Raw genomic sequence first — 24,079 nt, 5'->3', positions numbered from 1 at the left:
TCCGTGCCTCTAAATGCTACAACTCCAGGAAAAAAAGTTTGAACAAAGGCAACTAGTCAACACATGCTGTGTTTACATAGAACACTACTGCTTATATTTTATTTGAATGAAACTCAGTATGCAAAATGCATACTGTGCATAGCACGCCCAATTTCAGTGTAGATTTTAAAACTGTATGCCAAAAACCATTTCCCACAATCCAATGAACTGGGTGTGAAGGACACCTGGGGATGCTGCAAATGCTTGTTAGTTTTCTCACATTTTCTCACACATTATTTAAAAACGAATGATTACATCTTAGTTATATAGCAGAATGTGTGTATGATCGTATGTAGTTTTGATAGGAATAACAGACATCATGTCAAATGCATTTAAACATTTTAGGTCTGTGTAAATGCAGTGTGACAATTCTTTTCAACATTTCACGCAAGACGACATAACCCTGCAAGCCAAGTTAAACTAAATTCTGTTCTCTTTATACGAGCCTATTTGTTTGCTTTGCTTTTGCACAGTTCTCGTTTAAACCCACTGACAGGGAAAAATGTAATATTGCACACCTATCAAGAGTGATTTAGCATTTGTCTTGTCAGAGATATTTATATCACTAAAACCTAATATTTAAAGCCACTTTTAAAACTTAAAATAAAATTTAAAAAAAGCTAATCTTAGAACAGTGTCTGTTCATTTGTGCTAAAGCATGGCCACACATGATCATATATTTGATGCTTTAGTCTGATGATACACTGGGCAACTTTTGAGCAATGTTGCCAGGCAAAATTGGATTGTGTTGGCATCAAGGCGCAACCAGGTCTAACCAGTCTTAAATATACATTTATTACCCATTCTCAATGGGAAAGTGTCCAAGCAACACTGCTCAAAAAAATTTGGCTAGCAAAATTACTCAAAAAATGGACCCGTATATCATCAACCTTATAGTTACAGCAGCATCATCAGTTTAGCCATTTTTCATATTTAAATAATTCATCCAAATAATGTAAATATTAATACACTTTTTGGTTTCTAATTTCAAATGGGTTACATTGTAGTTGTGCAATGGCAAAAATGTTGCAGTTCCCTTGAACATTGAAATGAAAAAAAAAAGAGAAAAGCTTCACTTTGGACCATCAAAATACTCTGCACTCGTGTGCAGTGCATCTCTGATATAATATAAGTGCTGGTTACACTTTATTTGATCGTCCACTTTAGACATTCTACTAACTAAAAGTAACTCTGCAACTACATGTCTACTAACTCTCAGAGAAGACTGTTAGGTTAGGCTTAGGGTTAGAATAATTTGACATATACTTGCAAAGTTCAGTATGTTGTGCACCCAACAAAACACAATGGTAAAAGTGTCCAAGCAATCTTGCTCAAAATAATGTTGCCCCGTCTATTAGCCTTAGAAGATATTAAGCAGACAGTCTAATAATACTCTAATGACTACTAATCGACATTTAGTTTCAAAGATACTTACTGTTAGGCCGATGATAGACAGGGCAATTTTGAGCAATGTTGCTTGGCTACTTTCCCATTGAGAATGGGTAACACATTTCTATCTGGATACTTTAAATCATAGGCCCTGTGTCTCACCTGGATGCCATATGATTAAGCCAGCACTATTGCTCAACAAGTTGCCCCATGTATTATCAGCCTTAGTAGAATGTCTAAAGTGGACTATATCAAAATAAAGTGTTACCTAAGTGCTTGATAAGACCTTGATTATCTGATTCCCAGCTTTGAGAAATTGCACAGCAGCCCCATACACGTTAAGCCTTTGAAGAAGTATTGGAGACAAAACAAAATCCTAATGCATGCTCTCTCTCTCTCTCTCTCTCACACACACACACACACACACACACACACACACTCTGTCTAGATTTAAATCGACAGTAGTGGGTATGAACGGGACGGGCCGCACGGTAAAGTGTAAGGTGAGTACAGCAGGAGGCTTGAGGAACAACTAACACCAGAAGCATCATCATCCGAAGCAGCAGCGTGCGTCAATCCTCCTGCTCCTCCGCATCCGTCCGCTTCTCTTTATGACAGGTGAAGATGTGGCGCATCTCCTCCTCGTACCGAATGAAGTTCTCGCCGAAGCGGGCCCAGGCTTTCAGCGGGACGGTGATAGTGTTCCGGTAGGGCTGCCGGACCTCGCTGATCTTCAGGAAAATGCCGAAGCGGTTCGAACCCACGTCGAAGTAAAAGCGCTTGTTGTCGACGCGGAACGACGCAGCCTCGGGCAGCTCGGGCGACGCGTCGTGGTTCCGCGCGCAGGGCTCGTCGTCGCCGTATTCGTCGATTAACTGCGACAGCGCGTCTCTGAACTCGATCAGGCCCTGCGCCGGCAGCACGATGGTCTGCTCGATGCCCTGGCCGTAGTACCCCATGCCCCCGTGTCCGCGGTTGACGGTCTGCCGAATGCGCAGGAACCGGCCGCGCTGGTTCTCCTTCAGGTCCAGGTAGTATTTCCTGTTGTCCCGCTCGATGAACTCGCTCTTCAGCACGCGATGCGTCTGCTCCTCGGACGCGGCCGAGCCGCTGGGGGACGCCGCCGGATCCGCTGCTCTCCGGCGGGGCTCCGGTGCGCGTCCCTGGCCGTTGCTCTGCCCCTGCGGCGCCTGGCACACTCGGAGCCCAATGTGCGCGTAATAATCAATGAAGTCCCCCAGGCAGTAGCGCAGATCGGGCGCCATGGACATGGAGAGAGTGAGCTTGCTCTTGCGGATGTTGTCGTGCCGGCCTCGGCCGATCCACACCTCGGCGATCTTCAGGAAGCGGCCACGGGTGCTCTGCTTCACGTCCAGGTAGAAGCGCTTCTTCTGGATGTCCACGCGCTTAGACGCAAGCTCCTGTATGTCTGACGCTTTGCCGCTCGCGTACTGCTGCGAGTATCCTGATGTCATCCTGCCTCTGCCTCTGTCCGTGCCCCTTCGGTGACTATCGGCCATAATCATTCACGGCGCTTCATCGCTTCGCTCGGTATTATTCCACTAATCGAACACCGGCGAGTCTCCTCGACTGACCTGGAAACGGCAGGAGCGGCTCATCGACTTCCTTTGTCCTGATGAAAGGTCAAGCGAAGCGCGGAGGCACGTACCGTATGCACCATGTTTTAAAAGCTCTTGTTTTTCGCCTCGCCATCCATCTGACACATATTCCTGAAGCGAGACTGTGAGCGAGAGATACACAGTGAGAGCGGATCTGCTGTAGTGCGAATGAACTCAATGACCCATCCCCCTCCTTCCAGCACACTGGCACAGATCGCTTGCGCACTACAGTACGCGCCGCGCTGCGCACAGAGAAGTATGCAGTATATCAGTTCTCCAGAATGACACACTACTTCAGATGAAGGGTAATGCACAACGTCACCGTGAGCTGGAGTGAGTGCAGCTCCGCCCACTGATCCTGCGTCCTAATGTGCATACTATCCCTGATAAATTATATGCGAAAGTAGTAATTCTCAGTACTATATAGGACAGAGAGGGTAGAAAAACAGAAGGGAATTTATTCATTTATCTGAAGTAGTGTGTCATTCTGGAGAACTGATATACTGCATACTTATCTGTGCGCAGCGCGGTGCGCAAGCGATCTGTGCCAGTGTGCTGGAAGGAGGGGGGTGGGTCATTGAGTTCATTCGCAAATTATTATTATTATTTTTTAATTAAGCACACTTTTCGGGGGGAGTTATTCCATAATATTTAGTTTTTATATGTGTTAAACTGTTCAGAACTGTGCTAGCTAACGTGCTGATTAGCATTTGGTGGAGTTTCGGTATAGTGACATCAATGTTGTTTGGGTGTTATTCCATGTCATCATTTTTTCAGTAGTGACAAAAGAGTATACATAATCCTTTATTTTATGGGAATGCGTTTTTGTCACTACCAAAACATTACTGTCACTAGCTCACTACTGAAAATGTGCTGTCACAGTCGAAAAATGAGATGTTTTGTCAAAAATAAAGTATATTGAATTATCAGCTACGATAGTGTTTAGTTCAATGCATATTCAAACTAATGAATCCTTAACTTTGGAATTAGTATGATAAGCTTTATGCCTTTTACAAAGAAAGATGGAATTCAAAAAAGAAAAAAAATCACATAAATCAAACTTAAAATATTGTTAAAATTGTATTTGTTATCGATTTACCTCTAAAAACATTTTAATAAAATAGCAAAAAATACAAGTACAAGGTACATGTTAACAAAATCTTAATAGGTTAGTATAGCCCTTATTAATTTATAAATTATTGTTTTGGTAGTGAGACATTTGGAGAGAGGAAAAATATTCCAAAACTTTCTGAAAATACATCATGAGAATTAACTACACAATTGCTATAATTGTGTAGGCCTACCTTCGATATTATACAATTTACACACATACAAAATTTGTGGAAAAAGCCATTTTGATGATTTTGAAAAGATTTGAAGGTATGAAAGTTTCCAACTCTTAAATTTGAACATGCTACATGCCCCATGTAGGGGATGCTGGAGCGAGGAAAAAGCACTGGACAGATGGCCACAGGGATATGATGGTTATCATATTGTCATTGTTAATTTATTTTATTTCAAAACATGAACATAAACATTTTAAATCTCTTTAAGTATTTTGAGAGAGTTATGCTCTTGTAACTGAAATTTTCAAAATAATATGTCTTATTTAATTGTAATGAACTTATAAGTGAACACATAAATATAGCAAATAAAACAAATACATATACTCACCCACAGAATCTCTTACAAACATCAAAAAACGATAATATATGTATAGGCCTTCCCATTTTCTATCCATTTTTCATTGGTGCTTAAAGTGGAAAAATCGCTGGTAGCCTACTCTCTTGTGCACCAGCTGTCATATGCAAATTATTATTATTACTAATATCAAATGTGAACCTGAAGCACAAAATCAGTCATAAGTAGCATGGATATATTTTTAGCAATAGCCAACAATACGTTGTATATTTCAAAATTATTGATTTGATTAGGATAATAAATAAAAGTCCAAAAAAGGCCCCTAAGACAACTCAGCGAGGTTTTGAGGTCAAGGGTCACAAATGTAAAAAAAAAAAAAAAACCTTTAGATATTGCTGTTACCACTTCGAGCACTGTCTTGCATTGCCACTAAAACAACTACTAATGAACAATTATTGGCATTGTGCCACAATACTGGTTCCATAACGACATTGTTCACATAGATGATTTCCTTTAGGTGTTACACCACTCATATTAAACAAGTGAATAACGCGCTTCTGATAACCCTCCCTCAGTAGTAGCCTAGTGTGTGTCACATTTGAACACAGCCAGCTTGTTTATTTCGCTCCAGTCCCACAGGTGGCGCTGCTCAGCGTGTCACGGACGAACACAGCGCGGGAGAGTTTGGCTGAAGTAACTGGAAATGTTGTTTAGAAATAGGCCTATACATTATTATTCAACACGTATAGACAGACAGTGAGCTATTAAAGCTTTTAGATGAATATGAAGTGCTGAATTAAATACACCGAGAGACAGCGCGACATTCATTTTAGGGTGAACGGTTAACGCATGCTTTGTGCGTCATCGTAAGTAACGTAACTTATACGCACGTAAAAAGTAATATTAATATTATTATCACGCAAAGTTATACGGCACGCTCGGAAACAGACATAGCTGTTTTATACTAAAGTTCGTTTTACCATTTACTCGTACTAGCTTTGTGCTGTTTTATTGTTAAGGACGTATGAAAGGAAGCTATAATGGGTGACAGGACTCTACCTGAATGGATGAACAAACCTCAGGAAGAACATGTGAGAGAAGTCAACAATATAAACACACCACACACATAACACATAAACTGACCTGTTAGCTTGAAGCCTGTTCTTTTTACTTCTTTTGTGCACGTCTTCTTCATTGGCATGTTATGTGCAGGAGGAAATGCTCTCTTCTACCTGTGCCTTCACTAATGTGTATGTTTTCCATTGGTCGAGAGAAGGTAAAAGCAACTTATTTGCATTATTTACTGAGACACCTGCAGCACTATGCTCGTATTCAAATAAAACCAAAGCACTGTTTGCAGGTCAACAGTCAAGAAATACTGGTTTAATGCTGGTCTGCTTATACAGGGTCATTTAATTACACATAATTTTATAAAGGCATTCTATAAGATGAAATGTTGTGCTCCAAATGTACTAAGTTTCATTAAACGCAAGTCTAATCAAAAGCTTTTATGATGTTTGACACAACTAGTCTATTATGTGACCAGGATTCTGTTTCATCAAACAAGTTTTCCAAGAAACCAGGATTATTTCAGTTATTCAGACTTATTTAGAACCAAGTCAGACTAACTGAAATAAGCCTGGCTTTCTTGGTAAACGTGTTTGACGAAACAGGCCCCTGTACAGTTTGCATGTTATGATGCTTTCATTGTATAGATAAAGTTTATTTCCTGGCATCGAGGCATGCTGTACTCTGAATATGATATTTGCATGCCACCACCTCTACAAAAATACGCAAACATTCATTCTTGTTTGTCTTTTTGGATTTTTTTTAAATTAAAATGTTCAAGTTTTTTATATTCCTAATTGCTGGTTTGAAGAGAAAAACTGTGTGGTTAAGCAGTTTAAAGTAGAGAGGGAATAACTTATTTGTCTAAGCTGAAAAACAGACAGAGCAGAGTGCACCTGTATGAAAAGCACCTGGCAGCTCTCCATATTTGTATGATTTTGTGTGTTTCTCTGTGCATCATGTATCTTTAGTGACAGTGCTGCCGTGAACATCAATGCTTTAGTTGTTATGTGCTTTGAATTCTCTTACAGTTTTGCTTTAAATATTCCTCAGATTTTGTACTATGTGTTTTCTCAGACACTAGGACCCTATAAAAAGAGCATTCTGGAGGATGATCTTCCTTATCTGGAATTTGGTGGCACAGTCATATACAGCCAAGAAAAACATGACTGCTCATTTCTATCAGAAGATTTAAGGTAAAGTATCTGGCTGAATCTCTTAAAAGCATCCTTAGGTAATTCCCCCAAAACCCATTAAAGACAGTTAAGAATTTTGTACTAGGACCTAAGAAAATAAAATAAAAATTATGACAATTCCATTTTTATATAGTGCTTTAAACAAAATACATTGTGTATGTAACAAAATACATAGCTAACGGCCATACCTCTCAAAACAACATGACATTGTTTTTTGTACTTACTATCCATGAACTTGGATTAGCTAGTGAGTATGCTGATCAGAGTCAACCATGACTATCTATCAGATTGCTTCAAATGGAGCACGAGTGCTGAAACAACGGACATTAAAACATAAAAAAAAGAAAAGAAATTAGCAAGGAGCTTGCAGTTTTATGTTTTATCCTCAGATGTCAAAAGAGGGCACTATGGAGCCACTAAATTATGGAGCAAGTGGGAAGATTAAAAGCAAGGTTTGCTCTCAAAAGCACTGTGTTTGCTCAAAATAACTGAAATGTAGATTTTCCCCATCTCCCTCATATCCATGCAAAGATTTTGGGGGAGCCTTGAAATATACTGTCATTGTTTATCATTGTTTTTAAAAAAAAAATTTTTTTTTACCACAGTGTTCACTTGAGTGTTTCATCTGAAATCCTCTATTGTAATGCAAAAAAAAAAAGTCTTTGGAAAAGTCAATGAGATTTCTACTGTGAATATTCTTTTTTTACTTTGTTTGCTCTACTCTAAAATAATGTTCTTAAAGTAATGATAATTTGGAGGGGAGTATTCAGTAGGGCTGGTCCAGTTGATCGGCCAGCGATCACAATCAGCCGTTAATCGCTTTGTGATGATTGATCGTCTCTAAAATAGCAGATCTCATAAAACCAATCTCAAGATGATGATGCTGCCATGAGAGATTTGGCATGACATGCAGTGGCACCGTCTCAGTCTCTGTCCGGCACGGGTGAAATAATTATAATGCTTTAGGTGAGGTAAAATTCATATTTCAACATTAAATAACTGATACATTAATTTGAAAAAGTTTCTGTGAGACATAATTGCACAAACAGCATGAATGATTCTCTGCACGCTCTCTTTCTGTGAAAGCACAGTCCATGCTGCTTCTGTCCCACACATGGACTATATACACACTGCAAACAGAGCGTGTGTGAACCTCACATACAGCTCACACAATCAGGCTTGCCTTGTGTAAAGCTATTGTGCAGCAATTACACGATTGTAAAATCAAAAATACAGTGCATGATCAAACATTTAAAGGGTTAGTTCACCCAAAAAGGAAAATTATGTAATTAATGACTAGGGCTGCACGATATTGGGAAAAAATTACATTGCGATATTTTATTTTTCTGCGATATATATTGCGATATGAAATCTAATTAAATTTTTTCTTACAAACAAAAATGGGGTGAGCACACTTACATTCTCATTTTAAATGATTTAAACATCAGAGTATTATTTAAATTAGAGTAAATTATTTGTTTGTTACTTTAGGACATGGTTTGAATTGTTAACATATTAACTAACATGAACTTACCACGAGCAATACTTTTGTTACGATATTTATTAATCTTTGTTTATCTTAGTTTATAAAAACACAGCTGTTCATTGTTTGGTAATGTTACTTCACAGTGCATTAACTTTGTTAACAAATACTGTACAACTTTTGATTTCAACAATGAAGGCTATAGCCTAAATGTTAAAATTAACAATGTAGTAGAAGAGCAGTTTAGTAATAGTAAATGTTAAATAATGTAGTTAAATAGTTTAATAAATAGAACATTATTGTAAAGTGTTACAGATTTTTTAAATACACCAATTCAGACGTCTCGTGAGTTCAGTGGTGGACAGGTCAGTTGTTGAATCGGTTCAAAGGAATCATTAGTTCGCGAATCAGACGTGTACAGCACACGTTGTGTAATTATCTCTGCAGTTTAGGATATCGCACAAGATTTGACAACACAGAAAACATTTCATCACTGGATAGGTTTTTTTTTTTTTTTTTTCTCGACACCATCGTGTCAATTGATTTTGATTTAATATGCGCGAGGGAGAGAGAGCAAGACAGCGCTCGTGTTGTTTGAAGACGGTGAAGGTGAGTGTGCGCGCGCGGCCGGGACTCGCGCTCTCTCTCTCTCTCTCTCTCTCTCTCTCTTTCTCTCTCTCTCGTTCTCTCTCTCTCGTTCTCTCTCTCTCGTTCTCTCTCTCTCTCTCTCTCTCTCTCTCTCGCTCTCTCTCTCTCTCTCTCTCTCTCTCGTTCTCTCTCTCTCGTTCTCTCTCTCTCTCTCTCTCGCTCTCTCTCTCTCTCTCTCGTTCTGGGCCCTGTTAAACTGATAGGACTTAAAAACACATGCAAATGATAAACTTTCACTCTATGATGGTTAAGCTGTGCAATTAATCTGCGAATCACATTCGTCAAGGGCCGGGTAGCAGCTGGCCCGTACAGTTAATGAATACACGTTTTGTCTATCAAGATAATCTTTACAAATTACTCCAAAATGTATACATTTTGAAGCCTAAATAAAGCCGTCAGATATAAAATGCCAACGGTAGGCTATAAACGGACTACAGCACACCATGGTCGCGGATCAACGTCATTATCAAGCTTCCTCAAACTTTATTTAAAAAACACGCTCGCTCATTATGATCTGCGCTGTGTATGAACACTTATCCACTTTTCCATGAGAATATTGCCTATTCGTTTTTTTTTTAAATTTTAGAAACTAATTTTGTTTATGTGTGTCTCTCTGAGATTTTTTTAATCTTTTGTTAATGTTTTATTTATTCGTTTATTATTTTGTTATTTTATATAAACCTTAATATTATTTTCTTTGTGATTTAGATTATTATGCCTTATCATTGTGCCCCAAATAAACTTTAAAGATTATCTTTCACTGTATTATGTTTGATTGTATCTTTGCATACCATTTGCTAATTCGTCAGAAAAAAAAAACCGCGCTTTTACCATCTCAGAAGCACTAACTAGAACGTTAGCTATGGCCGTATCAATTTCCATTATTATGTCCTTTTTTCTTAGACGATAGAAAAACCATAGATCGAGGAGACAACCACTATAAATCCGGACATGTAGAACAGTGCAGCTTAGATGCTGGTTTACTTGCCCGTATTGTAAGGGCCAGCATGAGGGACAAGGTTTATCGAGTCTCGGTAAGTAAAATTAGGGAGGGATAATGTTAGAGGAGTATAATAGTGTTCTATGTATTTAAGATAACTATACAAACAACCTCTGAACAAGCATAGCACAGTTAAATTCCAAACATTTAATATAATAGTTGTATATAATTACATATGTTGAATTTAAAGAGAATTTTCCAATAGCATCAACAAATGCTTATTATAATATAATATAAATAAACCATATATGTTCCCTGAATAAACCATATATACTCATTTTGTTCACATTTTCTATATGTTTTTACCTGATAATCCACAAGCCCCAATGTGAGAGCCAGTGTAGTAAATTTTATCTCGCATTCACATTACTGTGAGCTGACTGGAGTGTAGTTACAATAGTATACAAGTAGTATACAATAGTTTAACATTTAATTTTTGGTATTTGTCAGACAGGCGACTTAGAGTGCATTCAGGCTATACATATCAGCGTTCTCTAGGAATTTAACTCGCAACCTTTTGCACAGTTAATAAAATGCTCTAATAACTGAGCCACAGAAACCTTACAGCAAGAGCTGTAGTAAACATCTTTATTTTCATAAAATAAGGAAACTGAAAACAAACTATATACTAATTTCAAAAACTGATAATTCACACAACAGGTCTCTACAGGGAAAGATGACATTGTTGCTACAATGGGTGGTTGAGCATTTCAGGGAGTATGAATGATCTTCCAAAATTTGTCCAGTGGAAACATCGTTTGTGGATTAAAAACAAAACAGGGCATGTTTTCACCTGCAGGAAAATGACAGCTGCAGATGCGAGAATGGACACTGGGCTTCCGGTCAGCTCATCTAAGGATAAATTCAAAATAAGCAATGTTAGTTTTATGGAAGTTACAGCTTTACAGATTAAAATTACAAAGTGGGGTGGGGGAAAATCACACAATAAAATATTTGTATTATATTAGAATGGAGTTTTTCAGCATTTACATTAATGTTCTTCATTGATCTGTCAACGTTTGTATAGCACATTAAATATAGTTACTACTAAATACATTTAATTACATTTACTACTAAAATAACAAAGATTATTTATTATCATTGTTACCTAATGCCTTAACTAATGCTGTTTACAAATACAATCATATTATTATAAGTGGGTAAAAGCCAAGTTCACAAATATCAGGATGCAGGACCCACCCTTTCTATAATTATATCCAAACAAGTTACAGTAAGCCAATAAACCAGGTATTATTTTGAATATTTTAATTAAACACATTTCTCGACGTAACGTTAGCCTTTAATAAAACGTACTCGGTTACTAAACGTAGAGAGAAAAGAGGTTACGTTTAGTAACCGAGTACGTTCTCTTATGAGAGCTCTCTCGTACTGCGTCTTAGCTAAGACGCTACGGGGACGCAATGCAAAACGCCGTGCGCGCAGGGATCACACACCAATAAACCTGAAGCAACGCCCAGGATTTACAGTGCACAGTCACCTGAGGGACTCACAGAATGTCCAGGACAGAAAAGGGGGAAAGCCCTCCGTCCCATATCTAGCAGCATCCGTAGATGCGGCAATATGACATCACACAGCCGAGGCAAAGCCTGACCAATGTGGCAATGCGGGTCTTACCCAATACTGCCCATATAACAGTCGGCAGCGCATAGCGCTCATGAACTCAGAATTCCCCTCAGGGCCCTGATTCGACTATACCGAAAGCAGCCTTGCTTGCAAGGCGGGAACCTCCAGGTTATAGAACCTGATAAATGTAGACGGCGAGGCCCAACCTGCCGCCATACATATACCTCTTGCGGAGTGTGCTCTGACGCCCAACGGGCACTGAAGGCCTCTGGAAGAGTAAGCTAACGCTATGGTGTCAACTATCCATCTGGATAGAGTCTGTCTCGAAACAGCCATTCCCTTGGAACGTCCACCGAACGAGACAAACAGCTGCTCCGTCTGCCGAAAGGCAGCAGAGCGAGACACATAAGCTCTTAAAACCCTGACAGGGCAAAGAAGACTCGAGTCTCTATCCTCTCCTGACACCGGCAGGGCAGACAGGGCAATAACCTGAGCCCGAAACAGCGTGTTGAGGGATTTCGGCACATAACCGTGCCTAGGTTTGAGAATGATCCTTGAGTCATTAGGCCCAAACTCCAAGCACGACTGGCTCACCGAGAGCGCGTGCAAATCACCCACACGCTTCACTGAAGCGAGAGCCAACAAGAATACTGTCTTGAACGACAGATGCTGAAGGCTAACCGATTGGATAGGCTCAAAAGGGGAACCCTTCATGGCCTCCAAAACCGCCGCGAGGTCCCACATAGGGACTGACGGAGGTCTGGGAGGATTCAGCCTCCTAGCTCCTCTGAGGAACCGGATGACCAAATCATTCCTTTCTATTGGCTGACCGAGCGCTGTTTCAGAAAACGCTGCGATGGCCGCCACATAACACATTGATCGCAAATGGGGCTCTGCCCTTATCCAACAGCTCCTGTAGGAAGGAGAGAACCTCCGTCACCTCACAACTAAGGGGTGAATATCCTCGAGCTGTGCACCAGCTGGAGAACACCAACCACTTCGAGGCTTACAGACGTCGTGTCGACGGAGCCATAGCCTGAGTGATGGTATTCAGCACTCCCACTGCGAGATCAGCGGGTAACCGTTGAGCGCCCACACATGGACGGACCACAACTCCGGTTGAGGGTGCCAAATCGAGCCCCTGTCCTGCGAGAGGAGGTCCCTCCTCAACGGTACAGGCCACGGGGCGACATCTGCTAACTGCATCAAATCTGGGAACCATGGTTGGTTCTTCCAAAGAGGTGCTACAAGCAGTATTGAACATCTCGTTTCTCTCACCCGTTCTATCACCTGCGGAAGGAGGGAGACGGGAGGGAAAGCATAAAGCGGGCAGCACGGCCATTCCCGTGACAGCGCGCTTTCGTTCTTGGAAAAGAATGCAGGGCAGTGAGCGTTTTCGTGGGACACGAAGAGGTCCACTTCCGCCCTGCCAAATCTCTCCCACAACAGCCGGGCTGTTTGCGGGTGTAGAGACCATTCGCCCGTAGGAACATTGCCTCTGGACAGCCTGTCTGGACCCAGATTCTGTAGCCCAGGCACATGCACTGCCCTCAGCGAACGCACGTCGCGCTGAGCCCAAACCAGGAGGCGTTCTGCTAGCCTGTACAGGTTTCAGGACCCGAAATCGCCCTGGCGATTCATGTAGGACACCACAGACATGTTGCCCGAACGGACTAAGACGTGGTGATCCTTGATTTGGGGACAAAAGCGCATCAGCGCGTTCTCCACTGCCAGCATTTCCAGACAGTTGATATGATGGAGCTTTTCCCGTTCTGACCATAGGCCAAAGGACGGTCTGCCCTCGAGCAGCGCTCCCCATCCCGAAGTGGAGGCGTCCGTCGACACCATCTTCACATTCGGGGAAGTCCCCAGGCTTACACCTGATCAGTACCAGCCGTTCGCTGTCCAAGGTGCCAGAGCTGTGACACAGCTCTGATTGACCTTGAGATGCAGCCGGCCAGACGCCCACGCTCTGCGCGGCACCCGCGTCTTCAGCCAGAACTGCAGGGGGCGCATGCGGAGCAGGCCCAGCTGTAGAGCCGGAGATCCTGAGGCCATGAGGCCCAGCATCTTCTGACAGTGTTTGAGCGACACGGTCGCGCCGCAGCGGAAAGAACTCGCTGCGCGCTGAATGCCCATCACGCGCTGTGGTGACAGCCGCGCCGTCATGGAACACGAGTTCAGAACTATACCCAGAAACAGAATCGTCTGACTGGGGTTCAGCGAACTCTTCGCCCAATTGACACTGAGGCCGAGCTTCTCGAGGTGATCGAGTAAAACGGCCCTGTGGTCCACGAGCTCCGCTCGTGATCGGGCCAGAACCAGCCAGTCGTCCAAATAATCCAGCACTCGCATGCCTCTGAGTCTGAGAGGAGCGAGCGCTGCATCCATGCACCTCGTAAACGTACGAGGAGCCACGGAGGACTGTAAACTGGTATGCCTGGCCCTCGAAGGCGAATCTCAAATATCGCCTGTGGTTTGACGCTATCTGTATTTGAAAATACGCGTCCCTCAGATCTATTGACATGAACCAGTCCCCTCTGCGAATCTGCGCGAGGAGTTTCCTGGTCGTAAGCATTTTGAAACTGCGTTTCTTCAATGCCTTGTTCAGCTGTCTTAGATCCAGTATGGGCCTGAGTCCCCCGTCTCTTTTGGGCACCAGAAAGTATCTGCTGTACAGCCCCCCCTCGCTTTGAGCTTGAGACACAGGCTCTACAGCCCCTTTGCTCAACAGTTTTGATATTTCGGCCCGAAGTATGTGTGCTACTTCTGTTTTGACCGTAGTTTCGACGCGCGCTGAAAAGCGCGGAGGGCGTTGAAAAAACTGTAGCGAGTAGCCTCTCTTTATAATGCCTAGCACCCAATCCGAAACCCCTGGAAGCGCTGACCATGCATCTGCATGAATGGCTAAGGGCTGGATGCGAAGTGCGCTCTGTTGACCGGGCAACGGCGGCGCTCGGGTGTGCTGCGCATTTGAGGCGGGGAGCGCACTGATCACAGCGGGCAGGTCGCTCCTCCTCGACCCCGTCCCGGCGCTTAACCGACTGGGGGAAGGCTGAGCAGGTCCCGTGGGACTCGATATGTCTGCGAGTAACTGTGGCCTGCATATGTGCACATTTACCACTTTCAACTCGCTGTCTGCCTGTGCAGAGCGTACGTGCACGGGCCTCGTTTTTACAGAAGCCACGCGCCGTATGTGACAGTGTATGTGGGCACTGGGGAGTGGGCACGTTTACTATGCGGCGCGCTCGACCGATCTGTGTTGATCTTATGTGCGCGAGCCCTGTGTGCAGGGCTGTGCTTACATGTGGAGATGGGCACTGAGGAGTGGGCATCGTCACTGCATTTATAGCACCATCGGCCGTGGCCGGACGAGCGTGCATGGGTTTCGTTTTTACAGAAACCACATGACGCGTGTGATATAGTAATTGTGGGCACTGAGGGGTGGGCACGCTTACTATGCAGTGTGCGCGATCGACTTGAGTCGCTTTTATGGGCGCAGGCCCTGTGTGCAGGGCTGTGCTTACATGTGGAGATGGGCACTGAGGAGTGGGCATCGTCACTACATTTATAGCACCATCGGCCGTGGCCGGACGAACGTGCACGGGTTTCTTTTTTACAGAAACCACATGACGCGTGTGACATAGTGATTGTGGGCACTGAGGAGTGGGCACGTCTACTATGTAGTGAGTGTGATCGACTTGAGTCACTTTTATGGGCGCAAGCCCTGTGTGAAGGGCTGTACTTATATGTGGAGATGGGCACTGAGCAGTGGGCATCGTCACTACATTTGTAGCACCATCGGCCGTGGCCGGGACACCAGAAATTACACCTTTTTCGGGAAATATCTGGGTAGCCGTGATAACGGTTTTTGTGTGCAGGCAAGCGGGCAACCGTACAGGCTTGTGCATTGCAAAAGACGCTGAAACAGTCACAATCTCTGGAACTGAAACAGCATCGCGCTTAGGTGAGAGCCCGGCCACAGCGGAACTCGTACACCGGCGCTTCGATGAAGCAGCCATCGTGTGTAGTGCATACGCAGCGTCATGCAGCATGCATAGATGGCTTTCCTAGGATGGCTTCGGGGCTCCCGGCCTCACCGTAATCCTCTGCCGCGGTCCCCGCGGCGCGGGGCGACAGCCGGTAGAGCGAGAACGGGGGTCTCAAGCTGCGTTGCTGAAGCTGTTGTGATAACGGCTTTTGTGTGCAGGCAAGCGGGCAACTGTGCAGGCTTGCGCGTTGCAGAAAACGCTGAGACAGTCACAATTCCTGGAACTGAAACAGCGGCGCGCTTGGGTGAGAGCTCGGCCACAGCAGAACTCGTACACCTGCGCTTCGATGAAGCAGCCATCGCAAGTAGTGCAGCCGCAGCGTCACACAGCAGGCTTTAGATGGCAACACCGCTTTTGCTGCCGCCCAGCAGAGGGCGGACAAAGGTGCGTCGCTATCGCCTGTTCCACTGGCGGAAGTGACTGGTAGTTCCTGTTTTTAGCATCATCAGTGTGGAGAATGCTAGTGAGAAGACGAACGAGTTCGCGCTGAATATGGAGCGTTCCAAGCCTTCGCCACCTCTTCGTGAAGCTCAGGAAGAAATGAGGCGGGCTTTGAGAAGTATGCTCATCCGAAAGGGAAATACCATCCAGCCGGGAACGAGAGGGGGGGTGCTGGTGCAGACCACTCGCGGCCGAGACTCGTCGCGGCCAATGCGAGCATTCGCCCCGGCTCCTTCTTGATGTCAGCTCGTCTGCTGGGCTTCTGAGCAGAAGGCGCGAGATCCTCTGAGCTCGCCCAGCTCTCACTGCCCGAAGCTAGCAGAGAGCGCGTGTCCTCTTCCCCCGACGCGGCCCTGAGATCGACTTCCTCGGACGACGATTTAGCTCTTTTACGAGTGTGTGTCGCAGGGCGAACACACACACACATAAAGAACAGCTGGATATAACAGAATTGAAAGGATATAGGCACTGGATAACGCAGCAGGAACGGCAGTGGAAGGCGGCGATGCCAGCAGCTTCAGAATGGCTCGTCCTGCTGATATGCTTTCTCAGACGGCGCTTGCTTCCTCCGTGATCCAGCAATGCGTGAGCTTCGCTGAAGAGATGAAAAATCAGGTGAGTCAGCCTTTTCGAGCTCCTTTTATAGGTTGGGCCACACCCGTTTCGGCGGGAAGTGGCAAGAAGGGCGCGAAGCAAAAATACAAAATTAAGGATAATTTTTTGCTTCAGTATTTCGTGAAAAGAGACTTTTCCCGTAGCGTCTTAGCTAAGACGCAGTACGAGAGAGCTCTCGTAAGAGAACTGCAGCGGATCTAATCTATTAAACAGTGGCAAAGTAAACAAGCATTTAGATATTTTAAAAGAAAGTCAAAGGTATTTTAGCTGTTAATTCCAAGAGGGTCTGGCTGCAAACTTGCACTCTCAGACACTCTCACTTCCGCTAGTGACATCACTTGCAGTCTTTATTTTTTATTTTGTTGAATTTTTTTATTACTTTTTGTTTGAATTTCCCAACATTTTATAACAGTAGCCAGGTGGCGAAGACAAGAAAAAAAACTAAATTACAATGTCACTTGCAATCGCTACTTGCACTCTCCACTACCTGTGACGTCACTTGCAATCAACACACATCGTGCATGTTGCCAATGGAGACAAGACGCTGTGGTGGTGATTAAACCTAATTTAGTACTATAACGTACAGGGTCCTGCAAGAAAAAGACAAGACCGGCAAATCCGTGGCCAGAACACCAGAATATGAACGTTTGGGCAAAGTCTCTCGCTAAGCATAGAAAAAATACTTAACATGGCTTAATATATTAAGATGCTATTGAATTATCAAATTAAATATACAGTTCATTAAAATAATGAAGATGTATATAGTATTTTCCTCACATACCGCAAAATGTGGCATAATGGACTAAGATGATAAAGGCCAAACTCAATATGCTTCTCTACATTATTAAAATACATAACTAATATGTACAGGCAAGCAGGTGAGCCCAGAATAAACGCAACATGCAAAGTTTTGCGTTAAGCATTTTTCCATATAGAATAAACTGTCTACAACTTGTTTATATCACTCTTTTTGTCCATTAACCTACTTTATGTGCTTTACTTGCTTGTCTTTTTCTCGCAGGACCCTGCACGTTATAGTACTAAATTAGTTTTAATCGTTTAATCACCACCACAGCCAGCGTCTTGTCTCCATTGGCAACATGCACGATTTGTGTTGATTGCAAGTGACGTCACAGGTAGCGGAGAGTGCAAGTAGCGATTGCAAGTGACATTGTAATTTAGTTTCTTTTTTCTTGTCTTCACCACCTGGCTACTGTTATAAAATGTTGAGAGATTCAAACAAAAAGTTATCAATAAATAGAACAAAATAAAAAAAATAAAGACTGCAAGTGACGTCGCTAGCGGAAGCACAAGTGTCTGAGAATGCAAGTCTGAGAGTGCAAGTGCAAGTCTGCAGACAGACCCTTCTCGTTGATTTGGTTATGAAAAACATTAATTCTTGCTAGAACCCTTAGTGCTAAAATGCTAACTCACTTCCAGGTTTTGGCCTACAAAGAGACGTCATAACTTTCGCACTCTATTAATGACTCACCCTCATGTCGTTCCAAACCCGTAAGACCTCCGTTCATCTTCTGAACACAGTTTAAGATATTTTAGATTTAGTCTGAGAGCTTTCTGTCCCTCCATTGAAGCTGTGTGTACGGTCTACTGTCCATGTCCAGAAAGGTAAGAAAAACATCTTCAAAGTAGTCCATGTGACATCAGAGGGTCAAAAGTTACGACTTTATTCAGCATCGTCTTCTCTTCTGGGTCTGTTGTGAGTGCGTTCACTGCAGTTTGTGATATCCGGTTCGCGAACAAATCATTCGATGTAACCGGATCTTCTTGAACCAGTTCACCAAATCAAACTGAATCGTTTGAAACGGTTCACGTCTACAATACGCATTAATCCACAAATTACTTAAGCTGTTAACTTGACTCAAGAATGAGTCAATCGTTCATTCATTATCTGGCTCGGCGTTCATCTTCAGTTCTCTCTTCACAGCAGTTCAGTCAGTGTACTGTTTGAGTAAATGAATTACTCCGGGATATTGGTTTGTTTTAACTCAGAGGGAGTGTCAGCCACATTAAACAAGTTAACAGCTTAAGTCATTTGTGGATTAATGCGTATTGGAGATGCGAAACATTTCAAATGATTCAGTTTGATTTGGTGAACTGGTTCAAGAAGATCCGGTTACATCGAATGATTCGTTCGCGAACCAGATATCACTGTATTTTTGATGCTTCAACAAATTCTAACTGACCCTCTGATGTCACATGGACTACTTTGATGATGTTTTTATTACCTTTCTGGACATGGACAGTATACCGTACACACAGCTTCAATGGAGGGACTGAGAGCTCTCGGACTAAATCTAAAATATCTTAAACTGTGTTCTGAAGATAAACGGAGGTCTCACGGGTTTGGAACGACATGAGGGTGAGTCATAAAAGGGTTAACGTAGACTAACCATGTTCCGTACACTTTTCGCTATTCACCGCACGCCAGTGACCACTCCTCCGTGGTAGAAAGACATGCAAGAATGCTTGTGTGCTTATTCTTCGGGGGAATACCTATTATACAGTCTACACTTTGATTGATGTCTTTAGGACCAATAGTTTTTGAGAAAACTGGGGAAAAGTACCACCTCCGCCAGTGTACGGAAGATGATAGGGGTTAACGGTGTTCCGTACAGGTTTTGTAATGATGTTCCGTACAGCGCTCATAACTTGACATTTTACTGATCAAAAGTGAACTGTTTATTTATTTTAACTGCAAGAAAACATAATTCCAAAGAATATCAAAGATTATTACCTTTTTATTTGATTAAAATACAAGTTAATTGCTGCTTTAATAAAGGGCGCATGAGAGTTAGGCATGATTGTGTCGTGATGTTAATTATGACATGTGAGTTAAGCATGAACCATGTGAAAGGTTAGTGAACATCATTTCCATATCTTTCTGAAGATGCAGAAGATGAGAAGGGCAAATAATTTGCACTGATTAATAAAAAAAAAGGTTAACCAATGAAAGTGAAAACTTCATAAAGTAAGAGATCCCTGCTGCCTGTCTCAGGTGAGGGTGGGGCTAAGTGGTTATCGCCCGCAATCGAAGATTAAACATTCCCATTTCAAAGTGTTTATCCAACAAAAGGTAATATATTTAACATTTTGTGATAACATAATATCCATTTAATAAAGGCTGTAGTACTGTGAGAAACATAAGTGGAATAGAAATGTAAATTTTCGCTGCTCTAGTTGTCTTCCCTCCCAAGCTGAAGTTTTGAAGTAAATCTTCCCCACCGTCCATTTTCAAGCGCGGTGGGCGCAACAAGCAAACTTACTCAAATCTTACTGAAACAAACAGCGAATGGGTCTCTGTTTAGTTTAGGGGTGAAAGAGAGAAACATAAGGATGACACCGATGTATAGTTTATGTACGAACTGTAATTATTTATTCTGCAATCGGCGCTAAAACGTCACCTGTACGGAACATCGTTTTGTACGGAACATGGTTAGTCTACGTTAGTTCTCCCAATAATCAAAATTATGTCATTAATAACTCACCCATGTCGTTCCAAACCTGTAAGACCTCCGTTCATCTTCAGAACATGGTTTAAGATATTTAAGATTTAGTCCGAGAGCTCTCAGTCCCTCCATTTAAACTGTGCATGGTATACTGTCCATGGTTAGAAAGGTAAGAAAAACATCATCAAAGTAGTCCATGTGACATCAGAGGGTCAGTTAGATTTTTTTTGAAGCATCTAAAATACATTTTGGTCCAAAAATAGCAAAAGCTACGACTTTATTCAGCATTGTCTTCTCTTCCGTGTCTGTTGTGAGAGAGAGTTCAAAACAAAGCAGTGTGTGATATCCGGTTCGCGAACGAATCATTCCATGTAACCGGATCTTCTTGAACCAGTTCACCAAATCAAACTGAATCGTTTTAAACTGTTCGCATTTCCATTAACTTTTTTAATGTGGCTGACACTCTTCTCAGAGTTAAAACAAACCAATATCCTGGAGTAATTCATTTACTCAAACAGTACACCGACTGAACTGCTGTGGAGAGAGAGATGAACACCGAGCCGAGCCAGATAATGACTCGTTCACGAGTCAAGAACTGGTTGCATCAGTTTTCGGATCACCAGTAGTTCTTTCGGACAGTTCGATTCAATAAACCATTTAAAGAAAACTGTTCACCGGTTGTTTTGCGCTCCACGTAATTACTTCATTTGGATGATTGCCCTTGATCCAAGCCTTCTGTTTACCTGGGCTCATAACATTAGCACAGAATCAATCACCAAAAGAATCAGTTCGGTTCAGACGCTCTGTGTGTCGGTTTGCTTTCACGCTGAATCACACATGCACAGTATCATCAGCTCCTCGGTTCTCGAATCGGACACGTCTGACAGAAACGGTTCTTGACTCGAGAACAAGTCAGTCTTTTGTTCGTTATCTGGCTCGGCTCTGTGTTCATCTTCAGTTCTCTCTTCACAGCAGTTCAGTCAGTGTACTGTTTGAGTAAATGAATTACTCCGGGATATTGGTTTGTTTGAACTCAGAGGGAGTGTCAGCCACATTAAACAAGTTAACAGCTTAAGTCATTTGTGGATTAATGCGTATTGGAGACGTGAACCATTTAAAACGATTCAGTTCGATTTGGTGAACGGTTTCAAAAAGATCCGGTTACATCGAACGATTCGTTAACGAACCGGATATCACAAACTGCTTTGTTTTGAACTCTCTCTCACAACAGACACGGAAGAGAAGACAATGCTGAATAAGGTCGTAGTTTTTGCTATTTTTGGACCAAAATTTATTTTCGATGCTTCAAAATATTCTAACTGACCCTCTGATGTCATATGGACTACTTTGATGATGTTTTTCTTACCTTTCTGGACATGGGCAGTATACCGTACACACAGCTTCAATGGAGGGACTGAGAGCTCTCGGACTAAATCTAAAATATCTTAAACTGTGTTCTGAAGATGAACGGAGGTCTCACGGGTTTGGAACGACATGAGGGTGAGTTATTAATGACATAATTTTCATTTTTGGGTGAACTATCCATTTAAGTTTCTATTGTCCATGACAATGCAACAAATATGGTTGCATGCACTAATCAACTGGCCCAGAACCCAACATGGGGAACTGTACAGGGAGTCCGTTGTGCAGGGCGTTCGCTACAATAGTGCATATACCGCACATTAAAGAAGGATCCCGTGCACTGTTGCTGCTGCAAGGCACCTTGTTTTACACTTCCAAAAAATGCAAAGGCCACCAAAGCACTTGCAGAAAAACAAAGAGAACAGAATGTAGCATTAACTTCTAGAATTCTGTCTTTCTGAAAATGCCTGTTAGAGTCAAGAGGTCCAGTTTCAGCTGTGCTAATGGATTCAATTGTCAGCAAATGGTTGGACCATTATCTACAGTTCACAACATACCAGTGGAGAACATCAGGGGACATAGTCTATGTTCTCAAGCCAATGATCACACTGACAGAAATCAATGACACTATTCGAGGTCAGAGGAGAACTGGCCCCCCAACTGAGCCTGGTTTATCCCAAGGTTTTTTTCTCCATTCTGTCACCGATGGAGTTTTTGTTCCTTGTCGCTGTCGCCTCTGGCTTGCTTAGTATGGGGTCACTTCATCTACAGCGATATCGTTGGCTTGATTGCAAATGATTGCACAGATACTATTTAAACTGAAAAGACATGACATCACTGAATTCAATGATGAACTGCCTTTAACTCTCATTTTGCATTATTGACACACCGTTTTCCTTACTTGACAGAGATTTTGTCACAAGATATTAATGCATCTGTGTCTGCCACTGTTCCTATGCTATGAACATGAATTGAAGACATGACACTTGGTGGTGCATTAAGGTGACCGCGCTGTTACTAAAACCCTAAAGATTACACTGACCGAGGAGATTGATAGATGATGGGAGCTTAAAGACCATCTCCTGGAGAGCAGTATTTATATTAAGCCTGCTTTTCTTGACCCAGCGTTCTTTTTTTCACTGATGAGCAAAAGAATGAAGCGTACACTTTGGTGGAAATCTGTCTGAGAGTCAAGTCAAGACACCTTTATTTATATAGTGCGTTACACAAAAAAGATTGCATCAAAGCAACTGAACAACATTCATTAGGAAAACAATGCAATGTCAATAATGCAAAATGACAGTTAAAGGCAGTTCATCATTGAATTCAGTGATGTCATCTCAGTTCAATTTAAATAGTGTCTGTGCAATCATTTGCAATCAACTAGGGCTGGGCGATATATAAAAAAAAAATGAAATCTCGATATTGTCAAAATTTTTACGATATTTGATATATATCTCGATATGTTTGCATTTGCATTTAAATAATAAAAAATAAAACATGATTTTATTTTGCCCATTAAAAAAAAAAAAAAAAAAAAAAAAAACTATTTAGATTAAACAGCTAATTTAAGCAGTTAAAAAATCTAGACCAAGAGATCACTTACTGCTTTTTATTAAATGAATACATGTAGGCCTATATGTAACTGAAGCAGTGCAAATTAAGTAACAGTTACAGAAAGTGCATTCTGTCAACTTTTTAGTGCATGCAATTCACAATTTAAACTATGCAACTGGGATAAGTATTTTATTTTAATTTTTTTTAATTAAGTTTTTAAGCTAAGAACACAAGTCTGTCAACTGTCTGCGGTTTTAAGAGAAGCTCTGTGGCATGAAACTATGTTCCTACTGACACTAAAAACCCTCTTAGATGGGGAGCTAGTTGCTGAAGCACATAGCTATTTCTTATATATAAATATATATAAATGAATACCAAAGACTTTTGCATTCTCTCTGTCTATATTATGGAAACTGGTAAACATATCAGTGAAATTCCCCAATAGTAATTCCAAATGGCCATAGCCTATGTTTCTCTATTCAAACATCAGCGGTCGAGTAAGTGCATTTATTTTGCGATCACAAATGCAAACAATACAGTTGAGATCTCACGACAGAACACAGACCGGCTGAATGACGCTTTCATTAGATCGCTCAATTCCAGCTTGTTAGTGTTTTCAGATTATCGACGGCGGCTCTTCCACAATGAGGAGTGAGCACGTGCGCATGGTTGCCAGATTGCTTAAAATAAGCAAACACCGGGAAGAAAATGTATCCTTGTAACAGTGGAGCTCTGATTCGGAGATTTAAACTCTTGTTATCTGGCAACCGCTATCATTACAGCTCTCGTAGTAGAGGGGCGTAGAGCAGTCAGCAGTTACAGGTTCCTTTTTTGGACATTCGGCGCGTTCTTTTGGGAAAGTATGCTTGAATTTGAAATATTCGATATTCCCGATATATTCAAATTGTACATCGTCGT

At 42.2% G+C, this 24,079-nt stretch overlaps 2 protein-coding genes across 3 annotated transcripts in view; one reads left to right on the top strand and one right to left on the bottom strand.

Annotated features, from left to right (window-relative positions):
- Window positions 1-1,284: 1,284 nt before the first annotated feature.
- Window positions 1,285-3,415, bottom strand: purg (purine-rich element binding protein G). The gene has a single exon (XM_059539601.1). The coding sequence runs from the start codon at window positions 2,952-2,954 to the stop codon at window positions 2,001-2,003; it is 954 nt and encodes a 317-aa protein (XP_059395584.1). The 5' UTR covers window positions 2,955-3,415; the 3' UTR covers window positions 1,285-2,000.
- Window positions 3,416-5,319: 1,904 nt separating this feature from the next.
- The window catches only part of wrn (WRN RecQ like helicase), a 74,882-nt gene continuing 56,122 nt past the window's right edge, over window positions 5,320-24,079 (top strand). Inside the window, exons 1-3 of one of the 2 annotated variants that reach the window (XM_059538701.1) lie at window positions 5,320-5,554; window positions 5,708-5,779; window positions 6,834-6,952. In XM_059538701.1, the coding sequence (XP_059394684.1) occupies window positions 5,729-5,779; window positions 6,834-6,952 (170 nt within the window). In that variant the 5' untranslated portion in view covers window positions 5,320-5,554; window positions 5,708-5,728. Of the gene's footprint in view, window positions 5,559-5,707; window positions 5,780-6,833; window positions 6,953-24,079 lie in introns of both variants that reach the window. The other variant, XM_059538702.1, reaches the window with a different exon arrangement.

Source organism: Carassius carassius, chromosome 45 (assembly GCF_963082965.1).
Source record: "Carassius carassius chromosome 45, fCarCar2.1, whole genome shotgun sequence".
Classification (NCBI taxonomy): Eukaryota; Metazoa; Chordata; class Actinopteri; order Cypriniformes; family Cyprinidae; genus Carassius; species Carassius carassius.
The sequence above is the reverse complement of the archived record's forward strand: the minus strand, read 5'-3'. Positions and strand labels throughout refer to the sequence as shown.